The sequence below is a fragment of the Protomyctophum bolini genome, assembly GCF_963924005.1.
Source record: "Protomyctophum bolini genome assembly, chromosome: 4".
NCBI lineage: Eukaryota > Metazoa > Chordata > Actinopteri > Myctophiformes > Myctophidae > Protomyctophum > Protomyctophum bolini.
Genome location: NC_137865.1, coordinates 19,421,087 through 19,446,487, shown reverse-complemented (window position 1 = coordinate 19,446,487; position 25,401 = coordinate 19,421,087). Strand labels below are relative to the sequence as shown.

Here is a 25,401-nt window from a genome sequence, read left to right as displayed (position 1 = left end):
CTGAAAACCTCATGTTATGTCAAACTGGTACTTTTATGTTTCAAGCTTGTAGGTCTACTTGGATGCTTTGTGTGACGCTGTAGTATGATCAAGTAGGGCGTTAATTTACAAACAAACCCACAAAATGTTAAAATATGGAGATGAGGTTTCTGGACAGTGTGATCCTTCTGTCCTACCTGACACCTAGATATAATTGAATTGCCTCCAACCACTGCAGATGTAGCCTTGCTTGTTGTTGTATTGCATTACATACCATACAGATTCATGGTTAATGTGTGTGTGTGTCACTGTGTGTGTGACTAATTGTATTGTCTGGAAGAAGTTAATTCCGTCACCGGTGGACTGCTGTAGGCTACAACGTACAGCGGTCACTTAATTTAATTGGCTTCTTTGTCGTTTGGGAAACGTTTGCCGTCGTTTTTTGGCATCATCGATTCGGAAACAACAGCCCCGGTGACTTCTAGTGAGGTGAAAAGAAAAACCCTGCCTGCCCCACGGAAGCAGTAGAACTAGAACCAGAGAGAGGAGGAAGGGGGGCGGTTAGGAAAACACAGCGATAGAGAGAGAGAAAGCATAAAAGAGAAGAAAAGCTCTGCAAGGCAAGGCTGCTTCAAGTCTAGTGTTCTGTTCGGGTATTTTATTGTTCATCGTCTGACTGCAGCAGCAGCTAGCAGCTACACTCTCTCTCTCTACCAAACAAACACGCTGCTTTTTCTGTTCTATAGCTCCTCTTCTGGAAAACAAAACAATTCTGGATTTCTTTATCCGTTTACTGTCGTCCGGGATGAGGTTCAAAAGGAACGGCTCCTATACGTTAAATAGGTAAGAGAAACCATAACACGCGCCTCGATCCCCGTAAACTTCACGCATAATCTCTGCTGGGGAACGTAACGTGCTGTGTCAACTCCTTTTGTTTTATATTAAAACAACTCGTGACCGAGAGGACGCTTTGCAATGATGATGCCGAGTAGTGTCGATGTTATTTTAGTTTCGCTTCTACATTAAAGTGACGTTGTTTTTGCAATCAGAAATCCGAGTAGAATTAGTAATGTTTTAGAAAATATATCGCCTTTCTATGATAAAATGCGGCTATTGTTAAGAACTGGCACTCGTAGTTGAACAGATTGATCTGCTGTCACGCTTCCTTCATTCATGGTGATTCCACCATTGTAGTGTCCACGTGTAGGTCAGGGTAAACCTGTCCGTCTTGCTGTGGGTGGGAGGGAGGGGTAGGCGCTCTTTCTTTTGTTTTCGGTCTTCCATTGACAGGAGAATGAAAACTAGCTCTTCCTCTCTCCATCCCTCAGGATCGCAAGCAACAGGCCCCCTACATCACCTCACTCCCTCCACAGAAAAAGGATACCCCTCCCCATGGGTTCCATCCCCTAGCAACTTCAGTGTGTGTGTGTGTGTGTGTGTGTGTGTGAGAGTGTGAGAGAGAATTGATTTATTGGATATACTGACTTTCAATTGTACATACATTTTGTTTTGATTGTAGGCCTTCCACTTTTTGCTTTGGCAATGTAAACTCATGCCAATAAATCACTTTGAATGAATTATAAAAAATTGAGAGACGTTATAAGTTTGTTCCCCCGGCCTAACCCACGTTGTGGATATGACCTCAACGGGCTGCATTCACCTCCCAGACATTTATAGACCGGATCACGAGTGTTACCCACTGATTCCACTGTTTGTGTCATTATGCCATCTCTCTCTCTCTCTCTCTCTCTCTCTCTCCGAGTCACAAGTTTAATGAAAAGGACTTTCTTTGTCTTACTCTTCCGTCTTCCTCCCCTTATCAAACCAAGCTGCACCACAAGTTTGAATGCTCCTGCGATCCAGCTCGGCTCAGAGAGAGTGTGACTATTAACCACCGGATTTCTTGCGTAATTATTCATCTGGATATTTTGATGAAGTGCCTTTTTGTTCTAGTTGACGGCGCAGGCACTCGCTCTCAGCCGCATACTTGATCATTTTGTTGAAAGTGACTGTTGATGTAGTTTCCCTTCCTCCTTTTCTCCTCTGGCGTGGAGCTCTCTCCCTCAGAATTGTTATCAGGCACAGGCCCCCTTCCGCTGTGTGTGTACACACACACACACACACACACACACACACACACACACACACACACACAGCAGCACATCCTGACTCTTGTGTGCTGAAACACAAAGCAGCCTAATGAATGAATGCTGATTGCACACTCCATCACACAGGCTCACAAACATGAGAGCATTGTTATGACTATGCACTCACTTTTGTGTGTATTCAATTAAGGTGTGTGTGTGGTGCCAATAAAGCCCAATTAATTTACTTGTGTGTATTTGGCTATGCGTGTGCAAAGCAGAAGCACGGGAGCTTCAGATTAAATCAGCGTTCTTTTGTTTCTCGGAACTTCGCGTTCAGTTGACGATCTCGCACCCCCCCCCCCCCCCTCCTCCCAATCATCTAGGTATTGTGAGCATTAGGGAGTGAGCATTAGGGACAATGGAAAGTGAAGGTGGAGCCTGGGTGGTGACAGACAGGAGGAAGGTGCCGCTGAAGAGAAGGGAGAAGAGAGGATGATGTCATTGTAGCTCAAATATACTGCTGCTGTCTGCTGCAAGCTCCCCCCGTCCCGTCCCGTCTCATCTTTCAGAAACGGAAGGGAAGTGATCCAGTACTGTACTGTAACTGTCATCATGTCATGTCCCCCCCCCCCCCCCCCTCACATCTCTGAGGTCTCTGTACTGCCCCTGTCAGTGTAAGGCATAACGCCAGATGTTTTTTCCAAGACAAAATGAGCATTTGTTTGTTTTTATAGAATGGTGGTTTTGTGTTGGCCAAGGCACACAAATGGGCAAAACTATTTTGTTGAGAGCAGGCCACACCTGTATTCATAGCGGAAATGGCAGATATGCAAGCTCACGATGTGACGTGTTTTTAAAATAAAACACGTCTAAATATATATTTTTGGCTGTAATGGCATGCCCAAAATGGGGATATCGGGTTGAGAGTGCTTAATATTAATATTTATATACATATATATAATTTTTGAATTTGTGTCTGCACTGGAAAATAAATTCACGTTCATGTATAGTAAATTAAAAAGGAGTCATTACTATATATTACAAGAATAATTTGTGGTTGTAACTTGTCAGTCACACAATCTCAATAGTTTTAGGCCCACTAGCGGCAGACAGTGCTCCCAAGTGCGGCAACATGGTCTGTCAACTTCAGAGTCACTGGCAGTATTGGTATTGGACTGTGATGGAATTTGCTGTGCAATGTGCATGTTCAATTGTTAATGCTCTGCATGGCCTTTCTCCTAGCACCACCCTTAGACCACCCATGTCCCACTTGCACTGCATGTAAGTTCTTAATGTTGTGTCATGAGCAGGTTGCTATGACACATTAACGTTCAACACCCAAAGATGATCTCACAAATTACTAGCCTGGCCTAGCCAAGTAGCCAGCGTGCTTTCTGATCTAGAGGGACGGGCACGCTTGGAGCAACCGCTGGAGAATATTGGTTCACCGATCAGAGCCCCCCTCCGCCCCTCCCCTCCCTGGTAGAAATCAGCGGAGGAAAGCGACGCTCCTCTGCACTGTACTTCCCCCCCCTCCTACTCTCCTAGACCAGGAAATGTGTCACGTTCCCCCAGGCTTTCATTTCATTTCATTCATTTGAGCCGAACGCGAACGAAAATAAAAGCCTGGGTACCGCTGAGGCTAACGAATTACTAACCTGCGGAACCTTGAGAGTAGCACGGCCTGCAGGTGTCGCTATTTTTCTCTTTGACTCAAATTTAGATGCCACAGCTTTGTCTTGCTGTGTGTGCGTGCGCTTGAACGTTGACTTTTGCTTGTGTCTGTGTTGTCACGGTCAGTTAATCGTGAGGTGTGTGTGGTGCAGTCACTGTCTGTAGCCTTTGAACACACAGTCGCGCACACACAGGCAGTCAGACACACACACAGGCGCACACAGTTACAGACACACACAGGCAGTCAGGCACACACAGATACAGACACACACAGGCACCTGACATCTTTGCTCGCAGGAGTCTGGCACGAGGATGCTGCGCACGTCTACCGCATGATCAGAGAACATTTGAGAACAACCAAAAAGGGTTTCATCTCACAATGTGGAGGAGACAGTGGGTGGCTACTGGCTTTCAGCGAGCGGAAGGAAGGATACAGGGAGGTCATACGTGATGAGGTCTATAATTCACTGTGTGCCCTTCACCTTGTTTGCACGCGCAGCAACCCAAGGCGCTCTGCAGCCATTGGCACGTTTCCTGGGGGTGTGTTGCAGCGCTAGCCAGTAGCCACTCCCATACCTCTGCGTCATTTGTGTGAATGAATAATAGTCAAGTAAGTGTGTGTGGAGTGTTTTTGTTGTCATTGTGTATGCTTTTGGTACCGCATGACTTGTTCGTTTTCAGAGTTAACGATGAGCCAGGTGTGTGTTTAGCGGCTAGTAGTGCCTCTCTTATCTTGTACTGAGCAAAGGCATTTTTTCAGCCCACAAGTAGAGGCTGCCAGGCTACTGCATTGAGTAACTTTTTGATAAAAGATTATACAGGCGTGTGTGTGTGTGTTCCTGTGTTTGTGTACGTGCATTACAGAGGACAGATGGGTGGGGACGATGTTTAAACCTAGTTTGGGATGTATACAGATGGCAGAGATTTCTACCACCAGGGAATGTCTCTCTCTCTCTCTCTCTCTCTCTCTCTCTCTCTCTCTCTCTTCTATCTCCTCTCTCTCTAGTCTCTATCTCCTCTCTCTCTCTCTACCCATCTCTCTGTCCCCTGCAATCCTGCCCGTACCTCCCCGCAGTCAGCACTTTGTTTATGGGAGTCTGTTTGCCAAGCTAATCTTCCCGCCTTTCAAGTGGAAGCCAGCGAGGGAGCGAGGGCAGGCAGAGAGAGCGAGGGAGTGAAGAGAAGAGAGGCAGGCAGTCGCAGTTGTTGGAAGAGGAGAGGAGAGAACACGCACTCAGAACGGACTCTTGTTTTGTGAATGATCTTTTTCTCTTCTATTCGCCCACTCTGGAAGACCGTTTCCCTGTGTGTGTGTTTATTGCACAGGGCTGTGAGCACGTGCACAGCTTTCCAAGTGCCCTGCGATAAGTCAAAGGGAGGTCGCCGGTCGGCAAGCGGAGCGCTCCACACGTGCGCAGAAGGTGATTGCAGAAGGTGTTATGCTGGGGCTGGAAGCGGCAGCATCAGCTCTATTACACCTGTAGGGGTGTGTGTGTGTGTACGTGTGAGAGGAGAAGGGATCTGGGCCCTGACCCATCAGTACCCCGGCTCTGCCTCTACAGTCAGCTGGATGGGGGTTCTGGTGTGCTGTGATTGCTTCTTTTACAGGTACGGTGACGCATATACATCTCTCTCTCTAATCTATCTCTCTCTCCCCCTATTATGTTTATGTCCTGTTGTTTGTTGCCATTGTAGTTGACCCACCACTTCGATAATGTCATCCCATGTTGTCACACACTTAAAGTTCTCTCCCTTTCGCTCCTCTCATCCCCCCCGGTCCTCATTTGAGCCAATTTTGTAGCTCTCTCTTCTGTTGTGCTGAGATATTTAAAGTAAAGTGCTGCATTAGAAGGCAGAGATTTCTTGCTGTAGTCGGATGAACAGGGTTGGGTATAAAAAGGTATTTTTTGGGGGGGGGCGCAGAGGGATGGAAATGGCACGCAGCCATCCTCTCTACGTCAGAGCAAAGAGGAGGATTCATGAGCTGCTGTGTTACAGGGTTTAGCCGGTCGTAGGTTGCAGGAGAAGTTGGAGAACGTTGATTTGAGCCGAAAATCCGAAGAGAACCTTTCCTCTGTTGCCCCATGCCCCCAAGCTGAAGCTCTGCGTCTGTTTGTTTGGACACAGTGTTCCTTCCCAAGGGGGGAGTGTATGGGGGGGTTGTGGATGGACTTTGCACTTTCGTCTAGTTACAATGACCCCGCTAGGATAAGTACAGGAACAGTCAAATTTGTGGACATTTTTATGCATTTGGCACCAAACCTTTTTGGCAGAGAAAAACCTACACTTGCCTGTGGACCGGACTTGCCACCATCTGTTGGTCATTATGGCCATCGATGAAGTATTTAACTGTGTAATGGTTCACTGCAGTTAAACCAGCATGGGTTGGGTTGGTTGTGATTTGATGTTATTGATTCCTGCCCTGTTCTTATAGCTGCCTGCTGTGCTTGGGGTGGGTGGTGTGGATGACTTGAGCTAGCCTTGCCCCTGGCAGTCTGGAGTCTGGCCTGGAAGGGATCTGTTTCCCCTCTCTTGTGGTTTTGGGGTTAGCCAGCACGGGCCTGCCTTCACTGCAGTATAAAGTCTATATATAACCCTGTAGCTCCCAGAGGAGCGTTTTGATGGTGAGGGCTAAAAGATTCATCAAGCTATAATAGATGCATGCAAGCAAGCAAAAACACACACACACACACACACACACACACACACGCACACACATCTGCATTGGATTAGGGCAGGCCATCGGATGTCGCAGTGATTCGGGACTTTGTTTACACATCCTTGCTCTTCTGAACATGGTTTACAGTGTGCATCTTGTGTGTGTGTGTGTGTTTGCTGTGCTCATGTGCCTGTTAAGTGATGTCTGCACTGTGCATGTGTGCGTGTGTCCATGTGCATGCGTGTGTCCGTGTGTGCGCGCGCACCACATGCAAAAAGCCTTGTTGTTGTGAAGTCAGGCTAGTGCCAGGAGCAGTTCTGTTTTTTCCAAGCCCCACTTGAGCAATTATCACCAGGCCAGGGGTGGGACTTGGTGGGCAGCGCTGACGTGTCATTGGAGCATTGAGAGAAAACAGACCAAATCGGTTCTATTTTTGGCACACTTCCTCTCGCTCCACTTTTCCCCGTGGCACAGCGGCGACGTCGTCCACCTTTTTTTTGAGTGGTGCAACCACTCCTATAGACAGCTATGTGTGTGGCGGTGTCCCTGGGGCCGTACGTCCCTGGGTCCCTGGCTGTGTCCGAGCACAGAAATAGCGTTTGGTTGGTCTTCACCACCAAGTGTCACTGTTGTACGATTTTTACGGCTTTAGCAGTTATTCTCAAACTGTTTAATTTCAAGGACCCCCCCTGGCTTGACCTGAATTAACCCACTTGCAGTAGATGTATGTCAATTATACCCTATTTAATCCATAATGCTATTTACGTTAGCATCGGGTTGCTAGCTGTTGTTGTCATAACACTGTGTGTGTGGGGGGGGGGGTACAAAGAGGTCAAAAGTACAATCTGTGGCCATTTCTTCTCTCCAAGTTCCTCTCAGTCTCCAGAAACAATTGCTGTGTACACACAAAAAAAATAAACCCAATTTTCCTATTGTTTGTTGCTTCCGGATCTACATACTGCTGCTGTTGTGTTGACTTCCTTGCGGAAAGACAAATATGTACATATTTATTCATGTGTTTTTGTCTACAGTTGGTTACTTGGCGGGATGTTTTGTGCATAGTGTGCAACAATAGTTCTATCGAGTACATCGTTTTTTAGTGCATTACAAAAGTGTGTGTATGTAACAGAGAAGAGTGAGGTTTCTGGCCATACCTCAGTTTGCCATGTGTCTCTCGTTAGGCTATCTTTGGCAGACCTGATGTGTTCCACACAAAGCTCAGACCAACGGCTCAACAAGGACACCATTCTGCTGCCAAATACAACCACTCGTAGCCCGGTGTTCCACGCCTACTGCTCCTCAGTAAGCCTGTCACTCAGATTGGCCCCAATTTGGATCAGGCTGAAATGCCCGTGGCTTTTTCTTCGAGGAACCGTCTTTAACTACGCGGTTTGCACTCTAGCCAAGGGGATGATGACTGGCGAATAGAGAGACCTTATTTCTGGTTTATATAGTTTCTTTTTAAAACCTCACTGGATGAATTAGTCAGATGGGACTCTGTTCCCCTTTGCCTCTGCTCCGTGCCATATAGATATCATATACTGTATTATAATGGCACACGCTGCAAACTCTTTAAAGGGGGAGTGTCAAAGCCCGAGATTAACATTGCTGATAAGGTACATCACGTGGTCTGAATGAAAACAGTTTCAAACGACACGTGACTATATCTCAGGCTCTGACGTGACCTAGCATCTAGCCGAGCTGAGTGGCTAGCGCAGTAAAGGCTAGTGGTTTTGAGGTAACCTTTTGCGTCATACTAGGTGAAAATATCATTAAAAAATTATTTTATTGCTTTTATTTATTCCTTACAATGACATTGAGTTGACGTGGAAGTTTTAGCGTAAACTGTTGCATAATCGCAATTTCGCACTCGGACTTCCAGAGAGCTGGGATGCAGCCCCGCTCACGACCGTTTGTCCCCTCTCACCGCCGGGGCACAGAGAGCTGGGATGCAGCCCCTCTCACCGCCGGGGCACAGAGCCTATTCTGTTCATGCAGGCTGCGCAGTGCCTCTCTGCCCCGCATTGAACTGGGCATGTGTGTACATACACACACACACACACAACATTGTTTCTTCATGTGAAATGTTTGTTTATGCATAATGAATTCATGAGTGAAAAACATTGTATGGGTCAGACCCGAATAGTTCTGATGATCCTCATGGGGGCTATCCGCAGCCCCGCCTCCCCCCCCCCCAGCGGTGAAAAAAAAGAAGTTGATGTTTTCTCGCGTTTACGTGAAGCTAGCGGAAAGGCATTTACGTGGATTTCATGTGTCCCGACCTAGACCTAGAATGCCTGTGATCATTTAATTGTACTTCGTACTAGTCTATATATATGATATATAAATGCCGAGTGCACTTGCATGCCTATGCATGCATTCTAGAGGCAAGTCCCATAAGGAAACTGCCCCTGCAAGCGACACCTTTTTATTTATTTATTAGGATATTTCTATAGCATGCGCGATTGCGCTGCTCACTTGACAGCCTTCTCTAGGCTACTCGCAGTGCAACGCGTTGTGAGCTTGTAGATCGGCTCCCGTGGACTCGCGGTGCATGTTAAAAAACAAACTCACAATTATAATAAGAACATTATAGGCCTACACTTATCTGCATTCTGCACTGTACGAATCCAACGTTGTTTAGTGTTGTTTAGTGAGTCAGTTCTCTGACTGTCGGTGTGTGTGTGTGTGTGTGTGTGTGTGAGAGAGAGAGAGAGAGAGAGAGGGGGGGGGGGTCTCGCCCCCCCCATATCGGTGTGTGTGAGAGAGAGATAGAGAGTGTGTGTGTGTGTGTGTGTGTGTGTGTGTGTGTGTGTGGAGGGGTATAATATTTGATATACATAAAATGATCACCCATACAAGTTGATCATTATAGCCTAAATAACGCTATGTCAAGTTTCATCATACTTCTGGTGGCTATTTGGAGAGCTCCAAGTTGTGCACGGAGAGAGAGAGAGAGAGAGAGAGAGAGAGAGAGAGAGAGAGACCGCCCCCCCATATCGGTGTGTGTGTGTGTGAGAGAGAGAGAGAGAGTGTGTGTGTGTGTGTGTGTGTGTGTGTGTGTGAGAGAGAGAGAGAGAGAGAGAGAGAGAGGGGCGGACACAGGTTAGGCCGGCCGCTAGAGTAGTCACAGGCAGTGTACTGGTAACGTTACGTGAAGCTCCAGGGCTCCGTGAGCCCTGTTCAGCATTTAGCCGGCTGAGGGCGTGTCAGCGGGGGGAGACAGATAGACAAGATAGGTACGATGGAGCCCGTCGCGCGGAATTGCGATTATGCAACAGTTTTCCCTAAAACTTGGACGTCAACTCGGTGTCATTCTGGCGAGTTTTTTGTAGCAAAAAAGTAATTTTTCCACCAAACTTTTACCCAGCTATGAGGCTGAAGGTGGCCTCAAAACCACTAGCATGAGTTGATAGCCACCAGGAACGCTAACTCGCAGAGCCCAGAGCCGCTCTGACATTTAGACCAGATACAAGATCAATTTCATTGGTCAAATTGAGCTGGCCCGACTTTACGTCACAATCTAGATGCTAGCGCTAATAGCCTTAATAGCTTCCCGAGGGGCGTGACATCCCCGCTTTAACTACCGTATACACAAATCAGACCTTAACAGGATCAGTCCTGACTGAGATTTGATGGTCTGTTGAAATCCTATTTGGATAAACATGGAAGAGTAGGGAGACAACCTCCAACCACTGCAGACATGCTAGTTATTGTATTAACATTATCATACAGATTGGTCAAAATAATTGGAAAATATATATTCTTGGAGTTTGGATTCTGATTCTGTTTAATTGCAGTATGTCAAGTTCTCCAGTGGTCAACATACTGTATTTTATTGAACTGGGATCTACTGGTATATATTCAGATAGAAAAACATGTCTTTATCAATGTAAGGTCAACCGAATGGTACCAAACACATCTTCTAAAATGGTTATTCCCAATTCTTGGCTGGTTGCCATGGTAAATATCACGATAATCCACACCTTCAATCACTTTCTATCATTCCCAGCTGCGTTACATTGATCCTGCAGCTCTGTAGCTGAACCGGGGAAATTGAGCACTTGATTGCCTTACAAACACTGGCCAACATTAAGCAATGTTCACATAAGCCATCATACATTCACACACTACTATGATGTTTTGTGTCTGTGTTGTGGTGGGTCGACCTCCGGCCTTAAACTCTGGTGTCCATCATACATGTGCAGTGTGGGTCTGAGGTCGGCCCAGGCCAATGGCGTCCCACTGGCTCCAGAGTGGACCATAGGGCTACAAATAGACCCTCCCTGTCTGTCTGTCTGTATTGCTGGCCAAAGTTCTGCCCAGATGACACGTTGGCTGAGACTGGACCGTTGGATTTTTGATTAATATAATTCACACAAGATTTCCGTTGAGATACTCAATTCGTTGAGGTACTCATTCAACTGTCCATGACCCGTCTGACTTAGATCTTTCCTTCATGCTTCGAGAATCTCTACTCGGTTCCTCTGTTCCTCGAGTAGTCTGATGTTTTGAATGATTTTCTCCACCTTTAACAGTTTTCAGGCTTGCTTTGACACAGCCTTAACCACTTAGTTGATGCAGACAGAGCAGTTTGCAAGGCCTGTCTTACTAAGACTAGAGGGTTTAATGAGGGTTCATACAGTATTGATTGACTACTTTTTTTAATTTGTAGTCCGAAATGTAAACGGCACATGATACAGCAAGACATTAAAACTAAGCGTTTAACACAAAACAGTCCTGGGCGGTTGGTTTCCATTGTCATCCTGTAAACTGAGTGGATAAATGAGCTGCAGGATTGTGCCATTTCATTGGCGCGTAACCCATTACCACAGATAACCCAGTGACCTGGGAGGAGAAGGCCTCGGAATCTCTCACCGGTACTTGATCCCCTGCAAAGGTTGATGTATACACTTGGCTGCAAATCAGTGTTGCGGCTCGAATTTAGAAGATCTAAAAGCTCACAGGAACTTGTATACCGGCTATTTTCGGTGTGCATGACTATGTATATCTCAGGTTTTAAGGAGTAAGAGACACGTGCCGTCCTCAGTTTCCACCTGTCCCCATGTCACTGCAGACTGCACACGTCAGTTATGTAACAGCCGCTGTGTGTGTGTGTGTGTGTGTGTGTCTCTCTCTCTCACAAGCTGCTGCTCGCTCAGGAAACAGAAAGAGAAGGCCTAGCAGTAACCTTACCTCCACATTTAGCTCTGCAGAGTCAGCACTCGCACACGCGTACACGTGCGTGCGCATGATTGTGCACACACACACACTAGAGTGAAAGTGCCGCTGACGCATCTCGATGCAGCATCGTTCACCACCTACTGTCTGAAGGAGAAAGCACAGCAAGTCATTTCATCATCATAGGACACGGAGAGTCTGCCATGTGCCCTTTTGTCACTTTGACTGTGTGTGTGTGTGTGTGTGTGTGTGTGTGTGTGTGTGTGTGTGTGTGTGTGTGTGTGTGTGTGTGTGTGTGTGTGTGTGTGTGTGTGTGTGTGTGTGTGTGTGTGTGAACACTATGGGTCCATTAGTCATGGATAAACGAATTTGAGCCACTAAGCTATTGCGATTTGACAGATTTCCACCCTTGGGCACACCCCACGCCCCCATGATGTGTTCAGCGGTGTATAACGGAACCCACTAACACAGCAGCAGGCCTACCTACAGGCTAGATCCAGGCCTAAAGGAGCTGAGCTGTAAAGGTGACATGGAAAGTGTTCTGTGGTGAAGCGTTGGCCTTCGCTGCAGTAGCCCACATCTTCTCCACAGCGCCTCTGGGAACAAGAGGCCCAATTCAGGGGAGGCAGGAAGTGCCTGGGCGCCTTACTTCCTGTTTATGGAGTTTGTCTCCAAGCACGGGTAACCACGGGAGGGGTGGGCTGGCAAAGTTGCAGTCTAAAAATGGACAGAAAGGGTGGTGGTGGTGGTTAGTAGGTACGTCCTCGCTCTGACGGTCTCTCGCTCTGTCTCTCTCTTTCTCTCATTTCTGAAAGAATAGGGACTATATAAGTTACCACTTAAGCCCCATTTCCAAAATGTGATTGATTTTTCGTGCTCCTACAAACTCACAAACACGTGAGCTTGTACATACATGTAGTATTTCTGCTATCTGAAAATGTTTGCCTATGTTAATGACATGCCCAAAACAGGGATTTCAAGTTAAACGTAATTAATAAACATGGTTACAAACATACGTGTGACGAGGTGTCGCATGTAGATGGATGGGCATGGATTGAGATGCACTCAGCATCGATCTGAATCGGATTAATGTACAAACAAACACACAAACAAACAATGTTGTGGAGTTGGGGGGAAAATATGCATAGAATAACTGAATGTGAGGTTTAAATGTGAACACTAGACACTAGATGATGCCAGTGATGTAAATAGGTTTTCAATGTAATGAGTCCCGGGATGCAGCGATGGTCTTTTAGATGAGCCCCAGGGACATTTTATGAGTCCCACTTCATTGATGTTCTATATCATCATGTCATATTGCAGCATTTAACTCCCATTTCATTTTATATGGTTGTGTTTAAATGAATGTAGAAATCAGAAGAAATGATTATTATAACTAAAGCTAGCAAAATAAACTAGAATAAAAAACAGTACAGTAGTGCATCCCGTGGATGCAGAGGTCGTTTTATTGCGTCCCTTAACTATAAACTGCGTCTTGGGATGCAAAATTAACCCTATTTTAATCTCTGTGATGTCTCTCTCTCTCTCTCTCTCTCTTCTCTCTGTGTAATTGCCCCTGTGCTGCAGTGCTGTTGGCAGCACTGCCCACTGCCCTCTCATTTGTTTCAATTATCTACCATCTCATGTCGCCGTTGTACCCAGCCTAGAGAGGAGACCCAACAAAAGGGAAGTACAGACACCAATAATTCCCTTTGTACTCGAGGCTATATTGACTCAGGATGCTGGACAGACACGTTGGCCAAGCAGGGAGAGAGAGGGGGAAGAGTACCGTCGAGTGCTGACTAGCATGTTTTGGAGGTGACATGCATAACGCTCCTCATTATGTCTGTTCACTGTGCTAGAGAGCTGTGGGCCCCAAACAAATAATACTGTACTTAAGTTCACGAGCCCTAAATGCTTCCTTTGTGTTATTTGTGTCAGCTGACCGTGCTGTACTAGGAAAGGATACTTGTACTTCAGAGAGGGAGACGGAGAAAATAGGATAAGCTGGATAGGTGTTTTGCAGGGAAGACAGATGTTTGTTGTGCAGTCGTTTGCCCCCCTTCAGGCACAGCAGTGACATCATTGAATAGGTCCCTGGTGGGAGACAGGTTTTCCTCTTCTTTCCTCCACTGCCCAGCCAATCAGTATCATGTACACCTGTTCCCCCTAAAGCCAGGATGTGTGTGTGTATACACTAGGGCTGCCTGCAACTAACCATTTATATATTTAATTAACCCATTTAGACCTGAGGACGATTCTACAAATGTCTTCTAAATCCTACATTTCCATGTCAAGGACCCCCAAAAATATATTTAATTTTTCCCAAAAGCTTGTAGATCTGCTATTTTTCAACAGCTAAAGCATAACATAATGCTTAAAACACCAAAAGGGGTTACTGCCCAAAATGGGTTAATTAAAGATTATTCTGTTGATTTATCGAATAGTCGAGAAGCCGACGTTGAGCACTAGTTGCTGTAGGATGACTCAGGGATGGAGACGAGAGGTAACGCTGTTCCTGGGTCAGCTGAGGATATTGTGCTGCATGGTGGGAGGGGGGGGTGGGCTCTTTTGATCGCTGTGCTCAGAACGGCAGGGCATCTATTGATTTGTCCTCCCCCGCTCCGTCCTTTTCAATCCGTCTCATTCTTATTTTCCCATCCATCCGCCCACTTCCTCGTTCGCTCTCGCTCATTGACGAGCCATCTGTGGATGCCAATGTTGTTGTTTTTCTCCGTATATATGAGTGCGTGTGTGTGTGTTTGCATGCGGGGGGGTTGAACATTTCCACTCACACAATGTAATGAGATTTGTGCAGAGGTGTTTTGGTGTGACTGTGTGTCCCATTGAGTGTTTGTTGATGTGCCCTTGCGGCTCTTGGTGTGCTCGTGCGTGTGTGCGTGCGTGCGTGCCTCTTGTTTGGCGTGTGAAGGCAGACTGTGCCAGTCCTCAGTGAAGGGCAGGGCTCCACTGTGGTTAACTGTCATCCCAACAATGACCTCAACGAGGGAAATATGTGGCTTTGTCCAGGAATCCATCACTTCTTCTTTCTCTCCTTCCTTTCCTTTCTCTTTCTTTCTCTTAATTCTTAATTTTTCCCTCATGTTCCTAACCTGACTCCGCCAGATTGCGGCAGTATTGAGTTCACAAGTTCCCTCCTACTGCCTGCATCTGGTCTCTCTCTCTTCAGAAACGATGAACCGGCAGCAGCGGGACAAAAATGATATCTCCATAGTAATTTCGAGTTGTAATCTCGTTGGGTTGTGTTTACAATATTTGCACTGTGGCAGCGCTTCAATACGTCATCAGTATCGCGTTGATCCCGCCTCTAGCGGTCCAGTAGAAGAATGCCTGGCCTTTATTGGTGGTTGTCGCTGTTGTAGCCGGGGGGGGGGGGGGGGGGTGTAACCGCTAATGTCATAGCTGTTGTTATTCAGCTGGTGTTGTTGAATGGCAGCGAGCCATGCTGTTGTTATTCAGCCGGTGTTGTTGGGTGGCAGCGAGCCATGCTGTTGTTATTCAGCCGGTGTTGTTGGGTGGCAGCGAGCCATGCATGCCATGCCATGTTGTTGCTGCTGCTGTCATAGATGGATGATGTACAGTAGGTGAGCTGGTGGTAGTAGTGGTTACATCATGCTGGATGAGGCTAGCGTGTCCCCTGTCGCCTCCATCCCTCCACAGTCCTCTCTGGAGAGGTTGGCTTAGGAAGGAAGGAGGCCTCAATGTGTGCCGTTGCAGTAGAACATGTGTTGTACCACTCCAGGGACGTCCAGAAGAGAATGTTTGTTAAAATACAGGTCAAAAGCTTCCAAAGATTTTTGATACCCACCCCCTTGTAGATCTACACACGGACTACTGTACAGGCCAAACTTGAAAGCACAGCCTCTATTAGGCAGGGCTCATAGTCATAATGTTGGTTGTTTCCATGGACCTGGTTATTTGCCGTTTAGTCTGGGCCACTTCATTGAACTTCTTTCTCCAGCTCTGGGATGTGATGGCTTCCTGCGCCTCGGTGTAACGCCCTGCTTTAATCCACCTCGGGACAATGGGCCAGAGTTTCCTCTTGCTTGCTATCAGATAACCGCCAGATCTCGTCTCGTCATCAGGGCTGGGATTATTTATTTATTTGTTTCCCTGTCTTTGCATACATCTCTTGTACTTGTTCCTGTGTTCCCTGCTTTAATAACATAAGCCTTTCCCCGCAATGACCCACAGATATTTGATCCATGTTTATTGGGGACCAAAAATACCCTGTGGTATCATTCAGGATATTTAATTGCCAATTGTTTAGCTGCAGAAAACAAGTTACTGAAATGAATGGGCAATCCCAAATAATGATTATAAAATGTCCCTAGGTGAAATGTTGTTCAAAGCTTCAATGGGATGTAGGAAACGGAGATGCTTGGAGATGTCAGGTCGGAAACGGGAGGGGAAAATGAAGAATGTATTGGCAAGAGAGCCAAAGTGATGAGCCAAAACACGGAAGTTCTGTGCCTGTGATGAGCCAAAACATGCTTATCTCAGAAGCATGTTTTGCAATGTCGTCATGAATTAAATGGTTTTTGAAGTTTTTGCATGCAAAAGCCTGGTGATTAATTCATAGTTATAATAATTATTTGAAAAGGTTTCTCGGTCCTTTCTGTGCCCTTATAATTAATCACATCCCTGAGTCATCAGGCCCCATTCAGTGGAAGCACAGGATGATAAATGAAACTGAATTTAGAGTTTTTTAATCAAGTGAGGTTTGTAGTGGTGGTGGAAAGCCTTACTAATAGGTTTATTTGTTGTTGCTGTTTCTTTCTCTTAATGGTTTTTACATGCTGCACAGGAGTGCTGCGTGGGAGCCAACTGGCTGATCTCTCTGAAAATGTCCTTGTTCTTTGTGTTTGACCGTGTGGCTGTTTTGATAAGCACAGCAGCGCATTCTGAGCGAATTAAAACCCCAACTCTGAAATACAGAGCTGTTCTGTCACGATAACTCCAAGCGTGCTTTTCGTGCACAAGTACAGAGATATTCTGTAGAGAAAAATCTTCACTGATGGGATACTACACATGCACACACGCATGCACGCACACACACGCACGTGCACAAACATTCATTCTTCTTTATGAAACTGTGTCACAAATGGTGTTTTAATTGCCTGCATCCTTATTTGAAATTGACCTGAACTGGTCTGTGAGCTGAACATATGACATTGAAAGGAGGCCAACATTCTTGCTTTTTAGATTAAAGTCATACCTTCATCAGCAGCCCGATGGTTTCTGCATCGACACAGAAGGTTGAAGGATTCAAATAGCAGCTCTGAACAAAACGCACATCTGAGTCCAATAACCGAAACCTCAAAGCAACAGCTGAATCGTTCATCATTCCCTCGCCATATGTGATGAATACCTCGAAAGCAGATTCTTTTCTTCAATGTTGTGTTCACAAAATACTCGTCAGGCAGCCAAAGAATTTAATAAGCCGGGGGAATGTATTGTATTAACACACAACTGTTTGTTTGTACATTTAGAGACGCGGTCAATTACATGTAGTTGATGTGAAAGCGAGCCCAAACCTGGTGCTACGGCTAAATAATGAACACAAACACAAGTGTTGCTGCCAGGCTAGTCTGATATGTCAGTCACTCCTGCATTCTGTTGTCCAGTGTTTCTCAAACTTTCATTTCAAGGAACGCCAGTTTGATATGCATTAGGCCACGGATAGACCCCGAGTTGATACTTTTTATTAACCCATTTAGACTTGAGGCCCATTTCTGGAAAAACCTCATGTTTCTATATCAGTGGTTCTCCAAGGAGCCTGAGAATATGTATTTGCCCGCCGGCCCCATCTGAAAATATGTTGTTCCAGGGACGCTCCCAGAAGCAAATTTTTGAGTTAAAAGCATTCGCTGTGAAAGAATATACACTAATTTTGCGACACATTTTCAGGATTTTTCAAAAATAGCAGATCACCCAAAATGGGTTAATCCCTGGGACCCTGATCTATCCTGTAAAACTCCTCCGTGCTATACTGCTAATTTAACTCATGACAGTGTACAAAATAAATGTAACCAAATGGTGGTTACATTTGTACGTTGTCGGAGTTACAGACCCCCTGGAACCCCCACAAAGACCCCTGGGGCTCCACAATGAGCACTTTGACAACCGTTGCTATTGACGGTCTGGTGCATTGGTTTTCAAATTGGAGTCTGGGGATGTTATAGTTAATATAGCGTCACAATCCTTTTCACCACTTAATCCATTTATACATACAAAATAATTGCAGATCACACACTGCAAGCTTGTAAAAATCTTTGAAAAAGATCAGATGTTTTGATAATCTCTTGCATGGGGGATCCGTGGCCAAATACACATCAATTTGGGGGTCCTTCACATGAAAACGTTTGAGAACCATTGGTCTGGTGGGTCCAGGAAGCAGAGACCTTTCCCCTGAGAAAGGGGGAGCTTAGGTTACATGAAAGCAGAATGTTGACTTGACCCCCAACCCAATGCCGGTTATGTAATATTCCAGGAAGCAGACATTGGAGTGTGTGTGTGTGTGTGTGTGTGTGTGTGTGTGTGTGTGTGTGTGTGTGTGTGTGTGTGTGTGTGTGTGTGTGTGTGTGTGTGTGTCTGTGTGTGTGAAGAGCACACTGCATAGCAGATTTCACAGCCTCACTTTGTTTGAGAGGGAGATTTGTCTTGATCGAATCAGCTGGTTCTTAAAATGATTAGCGTTCTTTTGCGAGCACTTGTTTGTTCTTTTAAGATTCAACATGCGTCTGTCAGAAAGGCATGCAGGAATAGTTGGCATTCATTACATTTATGTCCTGCCTCTCTCTTATGCAAGGCGTTTCTCCCACACTGCTGGTTGTCATTATGTCACTAAGCACAAGCACACTAGGAGGACATGCACATTTTAAAGGCATTTTCTGACCCGTCAACCACATTAAAGATCGGTTAATCAATTATGCATTCATATAAAAAGAAACGGGCTATATGGCTGCAATGTGTGGATTTTTAGCCACATTATCGGGATTCGGGCAATAAACACATTACAAGTGTGGTTAGCTTAGTACACTGGTTCCCAAAGTGGGGTCCCGGGACTCCCAGGGGTCCTTGAAGGAGTTCCAGGGGGTCCCCAGCTAAATTATAGTTTGTAACCAAATGGAGCCTTATGGGTCTGTAACTCTGAGAGTGTAGAAATGGAACCAAATGGACCCGGTTCCATTTGTACACTCTCAGTTAAATTAACATTAACTTTACTATATAAATTGGGGTCCTTCACATGAAAAAGTTTGGGAACCACTGGCTTAGTACACTTCTTCTCAACATCTGGTTTCAACGGGTCCCGCAGCTAATTGATTGATAGTTAGGAACCAAATGGAACCTTATGGGTCTGTGGCTCGGAGAGTATACTGTACGCAAATTAAAAATGTTGTACAGCCCAAATGAACACTGAGGATTGGGGTCCCAGTCTCCCAGAGATTTAAAAGAAATATCGCACTTGTGTGAAGTGAGGGGCGCTCTTATCATCATACATCACATTCGTGCTTCAGCCAATCAAATCATCCCGTTCGTGGTAGACACACAAAGCTGGGCATAGGGCATTTTAAAACCTGCCTGACATGGGCCTTTTTATGGGTGAACACTGCATCATCGGTTGATGTATATTTTGACTGGTCTAATTCTTGAGTGATTGTCTACTAATCATTTACATCCCTGACATACACACACTCAGAACATCTGCTTAACAGATACACATCTGCGCGCGCAAGAGTGAGAGGCATTGTCTTTTTCAACAACAACCCCATCAATCAGTAAGTTGTGCCCATTGTGACGGCCTTGCCTACCAATTACACAGGTCGTCATGTTTAAGGAACATTCTGTTCATTTCTATCGACTCGTGTGTGTCTCTGTGTGAGTGAGAGAGCCTGGGAACTGCCGTAGGTCTCATGCATTCACATTCCCTTTACTAGGGAATCTGTGACTAAATGCCCTCATTTAGGAGTTAATGAGCTGTTTCAGGCAGCGCAGGCATGCAACGCTATGGAGGAGAGGACAAAAAGCGACCCCATAGTTTCCCCCGAACGCCCCTCTACACCGCTTTACCTCTGCAACGCATCGCTTGCTTCTACGTCGACTAGCCCATAACTCTACTCTGTCCAGAAGAATAGAAGGCGAGGGTTAGTCTTGGAAGCATTCATGCACTGGTTAGCTCAACTGGACTGTTGCCTGGCTTTTTCCAATGACATTGTGTTACCATTTAGAAGTTGGTGCAGTACAGTGTGTGCGTCAACCCGTCTGGCAGTGGTCATAGGCACAGGGGTCGGCAGTGATCAAGTAATGCTGTCGCCGCTCCGAAGGCTCGTTTGATTGGCTCAGGCAGCAGGTTTGAACCGTTTCCGAGTCTTCAGTAATGTAAATAGGAATGTAATGAGTATGCAGGCATGGTCTTTTAGATGAGTCCCAGGGACATTTTATGAGTTCCACTTCAACAACGTTGAATTAGTATTTTGCCATTTTTTTGCAATTGCAGCTAAAATTGCTCCCATTTCATTTTATATGGTTATAATGTGGTTATATTCATGTAGAAAACAGAAGAAGAAATTATTATTATAACTAAATAACTAGCAAAATAAACTAAAATTAAAGTACAGTAGTGCTGCTAGTGCATCCCGTGGATGCAGAGGTCGTTGTTTTATTGCGTCCCTTAACTATAAACGATGCAAAATGCACCCTATTTTAATCACTGAGTCTTTATATATATATATATATATATATATATATATATATATATATATATATATATATATATATATATATATATATGCACACACTAGGGATGTTAATAGTTAATCGCTGTTAAGAAGAATTAGTCGGTAGTCGTTAACAGTTAATAACTATTCATAATTAATCAAACATTATGCGGTCCTATCATTGGTTGTTTTTCTGTGAATGTAATGCTGTCTGCGTGCGTGTGCGGCCGAGGAACGCACATACCAAGATGCCATTGCCTGGCCCTGTGTCGTCAATGGTCAAATAAATATTTGATTAAGGAATATAATATGCCTTTTGTATTATTTCTGTATATCAGCTAAATGTAGATTTGTATGGGGGAAATTAATCAGATTAGTTTTTTATAAAAACGCTTATCAACTAACCGGTTAATCGATCGATAACCTTATGAAAACTTATCGATTAACTATGTATGCATTAATCGATAATTCACATACCTACACGCTACCAAGCGGACTACCTCCTAGCGCACGCCGTTTTCAGCGGACCATCTGCTTTGTGTATTTGGAAGCTTAAGACAAACCTGGCAGTCTGGGTTGGCACTGCCTTCTGTGTTTTTATTGGGTGGTGTTAGTTGAACCCCCCCTCCCCCCCCACTCTCCTCAAGATCATGAACGGAGCTCTGTTCACCCCCGATCCATCATACTCCACCCTAACACACACACACACACACACACACACACACACACACACACATGTCTTGTGCAAACATGGGCACCACCCCAACCCTTTTCCCGACATACTTCCTCTGAGCTCCCTCCCGCTCCATCCATCCTTCCATCCTTTTCCATGACATGGTCTCTTTCTCCTCCGACAGTCTATACCACCCTTCTCTCTCTCTCTCTCTCTCTCTCTCTCTCTCTCTCTCTCTCTCTCTCTCTCTCTCTCTCTCTCTCTCTCCCCCCCTTGCACAGTCTGCCTCTTGTTCTCCTGCACACAGGAAAATAAAGGTGCCAACTATAGACGATTGGTTCTAGAAAGAACCTTTCCGAACCAGGTTTTTTGAAGAAACCATTTGTAACCACTTAAACCCAAATATTACATCAAACTGTGTCTCATGTCCCATGTTCGCATATTAAGTGCCTCAATAAAGTAAAGAAATTTGACGGAGAGGGGCGCCCGCTGCCCTAATGGTCCAAGCGCATGCCACATATAGGCTCTGGCCTGACAGCGCGTTGCGTGTTCGAGTCCCGTTCATGACGACCTTTGCTGCGTGTCTCTCCCCGTCTCTCTCTCCCTCTTTCCTGTCCGTCTTCACTGTAACTATCAAAGACATAAAAGCCAAAAACAAATATTTAAAGAAATATGACGGAAAAACTAAAAACTAAGTTCTCTAGAACCATAATATGGTTCTTAGTTTTTCCGTCAAATTTTGTGAATGGTTCTTCATGTTCAACCATTCACGAAATAAAATGGTTCTTTAGTACTGTGGTGATTCTACGAATCTACGATAGCCTTTTAATCCATTAAAACCGGGAAGGCATCCGTGTTTTAATATTTTAGTGTGGGCTATTCAAAAATAGCTCGCAGTGCGTCGACTACCTTTTTTCACAGACAAAAACTAAATGAAAACTAAGCTACGATGACTAAATATACTGACAATTTCGTCGACAAATAAAAACTAGACTAAAATGTTAGGAAGGGGCTAGTGGACAAGAGATCCAGTATAAGTTATTTTACACTTGGTTGCATTCTGAAAATAGCAAACGCGTCGCAGCAAGTGTAAAAACACTCATTACGACGGCATCGAGGCCCGCCAAAATACATTTTAGTCTACTAAAACTAGACTAACACTAAAACATTCCAGGCGACTAAAATGTGACTAAAACTAAATGAAAACTATTCAAGAGACTATGACTAAAACTAAAATGGAAATGTGCTGCCCAAAACAACACTGCTCCTCAGCCGTGCCCTCGTCCAGACGTGTCTCTGTCCCGGAAAACAAGATCTCAACAGACCCTCGTTGGGTGATTTCTTTCTCTTTTTTTTTTCTCTTTTTTTTTTTTTCTCTTTGCAGGCTGATGTGCACGTTGTGACACTTGAAAGGATCCTTGTCTCGCTTCCTGTCTCCTTGTTTTTAGTGTGTTCCGTTCTTTAGCGTAGTGGAAAGTACCTCATTAGTTTGAACCGTTTTCAAAGGATGCAGGAGTCTATAGCGTCAGCATGGTAGCCATTCAGCATCAGGTTTCAGGAAATACATGAGCGCACGCACGCACACATCAGAGTACCCACACCCTTATTATAAACCGTGAAATGGAAAAGTAGAATGGAAATTCAGTCTTAAGACGGCTGTGTATGGTTCATAGTACAATGTCTACACTAATGGACCCATGCTATTCCATTGGGCGGGAACTATATATTATATAGTTTCACCTCCTCTTTTGCCCGTATTCATTCATTATGCCTAAAAATAGAAAGCATCAATGGTGTTCTAATCATCCTAATCTCCCATCTGAAGTCGGTCATCGTTAATCATTGTTAACCATTTGCCATAAATGAAGACATTTCTCTGCACCAATGAACCTAATGAACCAGACCTGTCAAGGTTGTTGCAGTGTCTCAGTTGGCCTGTAGGTGGTGGGATTGCTCACACAAAGTTTTCTCCTGACTGTGTGTGTGGTTGGACTCCAAACAAAGAATGTTGCTCTCTCACATGTCAAGCATGGCCAAACCACATTATCTCTCATATATTTCACAGATTGGTACGCACCCGCATGTTATTTTGAAACCGTAATGAGTTATATTTTTTGTTTGATTCAGAGGTGTGTGTGTGTGTGTGTGTGTGTGTGTCTCTCTCCACCCCTCGACATGCCAAGGTTACTAGTCCCTATCATATTATACTCAGGAAAAGAACATTCTTTTCCTTTTAGATTTACGAGTGGAGTTCTAGGAAGATGCTTTGCCTTAAGGAAACTCGATTGTTCCTACTAGCGTTGGGCTGATAGTATAATGTTCAAAATCGATTATGGCAAGATTAAACATGTGAAACATTGGTCCAACTATAATACATTAGCATAACTACTTCACCATAAGCCTACAGTGTGAAGAAAGCCGTCTTGGCAATTGAATTTGGAATTTGGTGGGAACACATTGGCTACATTTGTACATTCTCACCGTTAAATGAACACTCAGGAGGACACTGTGTCTGTGAGAGAACAGCTTGTCCCCAAAGAGCCCAAGGCCGCCTTCCCTAGCCTTGGGACAGGCCTCTCTGGTTGTGGGATGATAATGATCTTAGGCCCTGAGGCTGACACTGATGGAAGGTGTCAGAGACTCTTTCTTATCTCCCGCCATTAGTGTCGAGAAGTGAGGCTGTCGAGCCAGAGGGACGAGTCCAGCACGCACCTGACCCGTAGCCCTTCACAGGGACTCTGCTTTTTGCGGTCATAACCTCTACTTTTAGGCTGTGCCCTGGAGACAAAGTCACATTCTGGCCATGCTACTGACACCTGGAAGTTTAAGAAGCACAAACCTAACCTGTTTGTTTCACACAGCTTGACTGAAGGTTATGGAGTTGTCCCATAACATGATTTAAATAGCTGACCTTGCACCTTAACCCTAGGCACTTTCCCCACAAACTTCCTCGCCCCAGTACTTGAGTCAAAGTATAGATACTCGTGGACAGATTTTATTAAAAAAAACACCAATAATAAATTGCAGATCTGCAAAGTTCACTACTTTATAATTGAAATTGGGCTTAAGTAGTTCATTCATAATGTCCTTTTCCACCTTCCTAGAGATGTAGTGGTCAAAAGTACAATATTTGTCTTTGAAAATCTAGTGGGAGGAAAGTAATACCCAAAAATATAAACGCTCAAAGTACAAATAAGAAATGTACTTTGTTACTGTCTACCACTGACCCCTAGGTCAGCTCTTTTCGACAGACAGGTGTTGCTGGTGGACTCTCCCCTGCTGAGGAATGCTGGGAGTTGGCGTTGATGGTGCATGCTGTGACAACCTCCCCCCGGTTCATCCTCCTTGTGTTTTTACACTCCTTCACTCCTCATCATGCTTAACTTCATAAAACCGTTCCATTTTGCATACGCACGCCATCCTGCCCCTTTGTGACTCTACTCTCTTCTCTTCACCCACTCCCATATCTCTTAACTCAGTGGCTGTCAAACATTTTCATGTCGGCCAGCCCCAAATTATTACATGTTTTGCAAAGGACACACCCTTCTGAAAATATTTTGTGCCAGGGATACAAGATTTGTGTTACACATTTGTTTGTTTCAAGAAGAAAATTAACATGATCAATTTACTAATGTATAGGATAGGGTCAAAGTGGTTAAATTGATTTAATTACTATATTAGCAAAATATAACCCCAGACCCAACGTTGAGAACCATTATCTTCATTCATATATTTTTTCCACTAACTCCTTCATCCTCCTCGTCTTCCGGACAGCTCTCTTCCCTCTGTCTCCCTATATGACGGCTGTTTAAAACCCAGCAGTAGCCATGACGATGGTGATAGATAAATCTTTGACACGAGGTCTGGGGTTTCTCATCTGCAATCTCTCTCTCTCATTCTAAAGCCCTCTCTTCCTCCAGCATCGGTCATAAAACAGTCAGAGTGCCGCTTCTCGTCTTTCAAACATCCTCCGCTCATCTAAAACATCCTCCTCGAGTCCTCGTGTACTTCCTCTTGCAAAACCTGAGCTCCCGTGTCAACTAGAGAGCATGCAGGAATCTTTTAGAATTCAAGCTAACAAGACTCGTAATTGGATTATGAGCATGTTGGCAATAGTCAGTCAAGTCATTTTTTGCTTCTGTTAATGCTGTTAAATGAAGCATGTGTTTTAGGGTTGGCCCCAAAGCCATGTATTAGTGTTCAGGCCAAGTCCCATGTAATGCTACTTGATGAGGAAAATAGTTGGCTATATGGAAATTATAAGTTTCATTTGTTAATGTTTGCTGCTTCTCCGTCTTTAAATGCAGCACCATTTGCGGTCCATGCTAAATACACGCCTCGATAATATGGCGTTCAATTAATCCAAGCCCAATTATTCCACCTCTGTCTGTATTGCTTTGACTGAAT

At 44.9% G+C, this 25,401-nt stretch overlaps 1 protein-coding gene across 3 annotated transcripts in view; it reads left to right on the top strand.

The window, feature by feature from the left end:
• mob2a (MOB kinase activator 2a) overlaps positions 1–25,401 on the top strand; it is a 96,604-nt gene that overhangs the window by 36,646 nt on the left and 34,557 nt on the right. The window contains exon 1 of one of the 3 annotated variants that reach the window (XM_080762534.1): positions 608–822. The exons of 1 other annotated variant lie outside the window; for it this stretch is intronic. In XM_080762534.1, the coding sequence (XP_080618660.1) occupies positions 785–822 (38 nt within the window). In that variant the 5' untranslated portion in view covers positions 608–784. Of the gene's footprint in view, positions 1–607; positions 823–4,896; positions 5,349–25,401 lie in introns of those variants that run through there. One more of the 3 variants, XM_080762532.1, reaches the window with a different exon arrangement.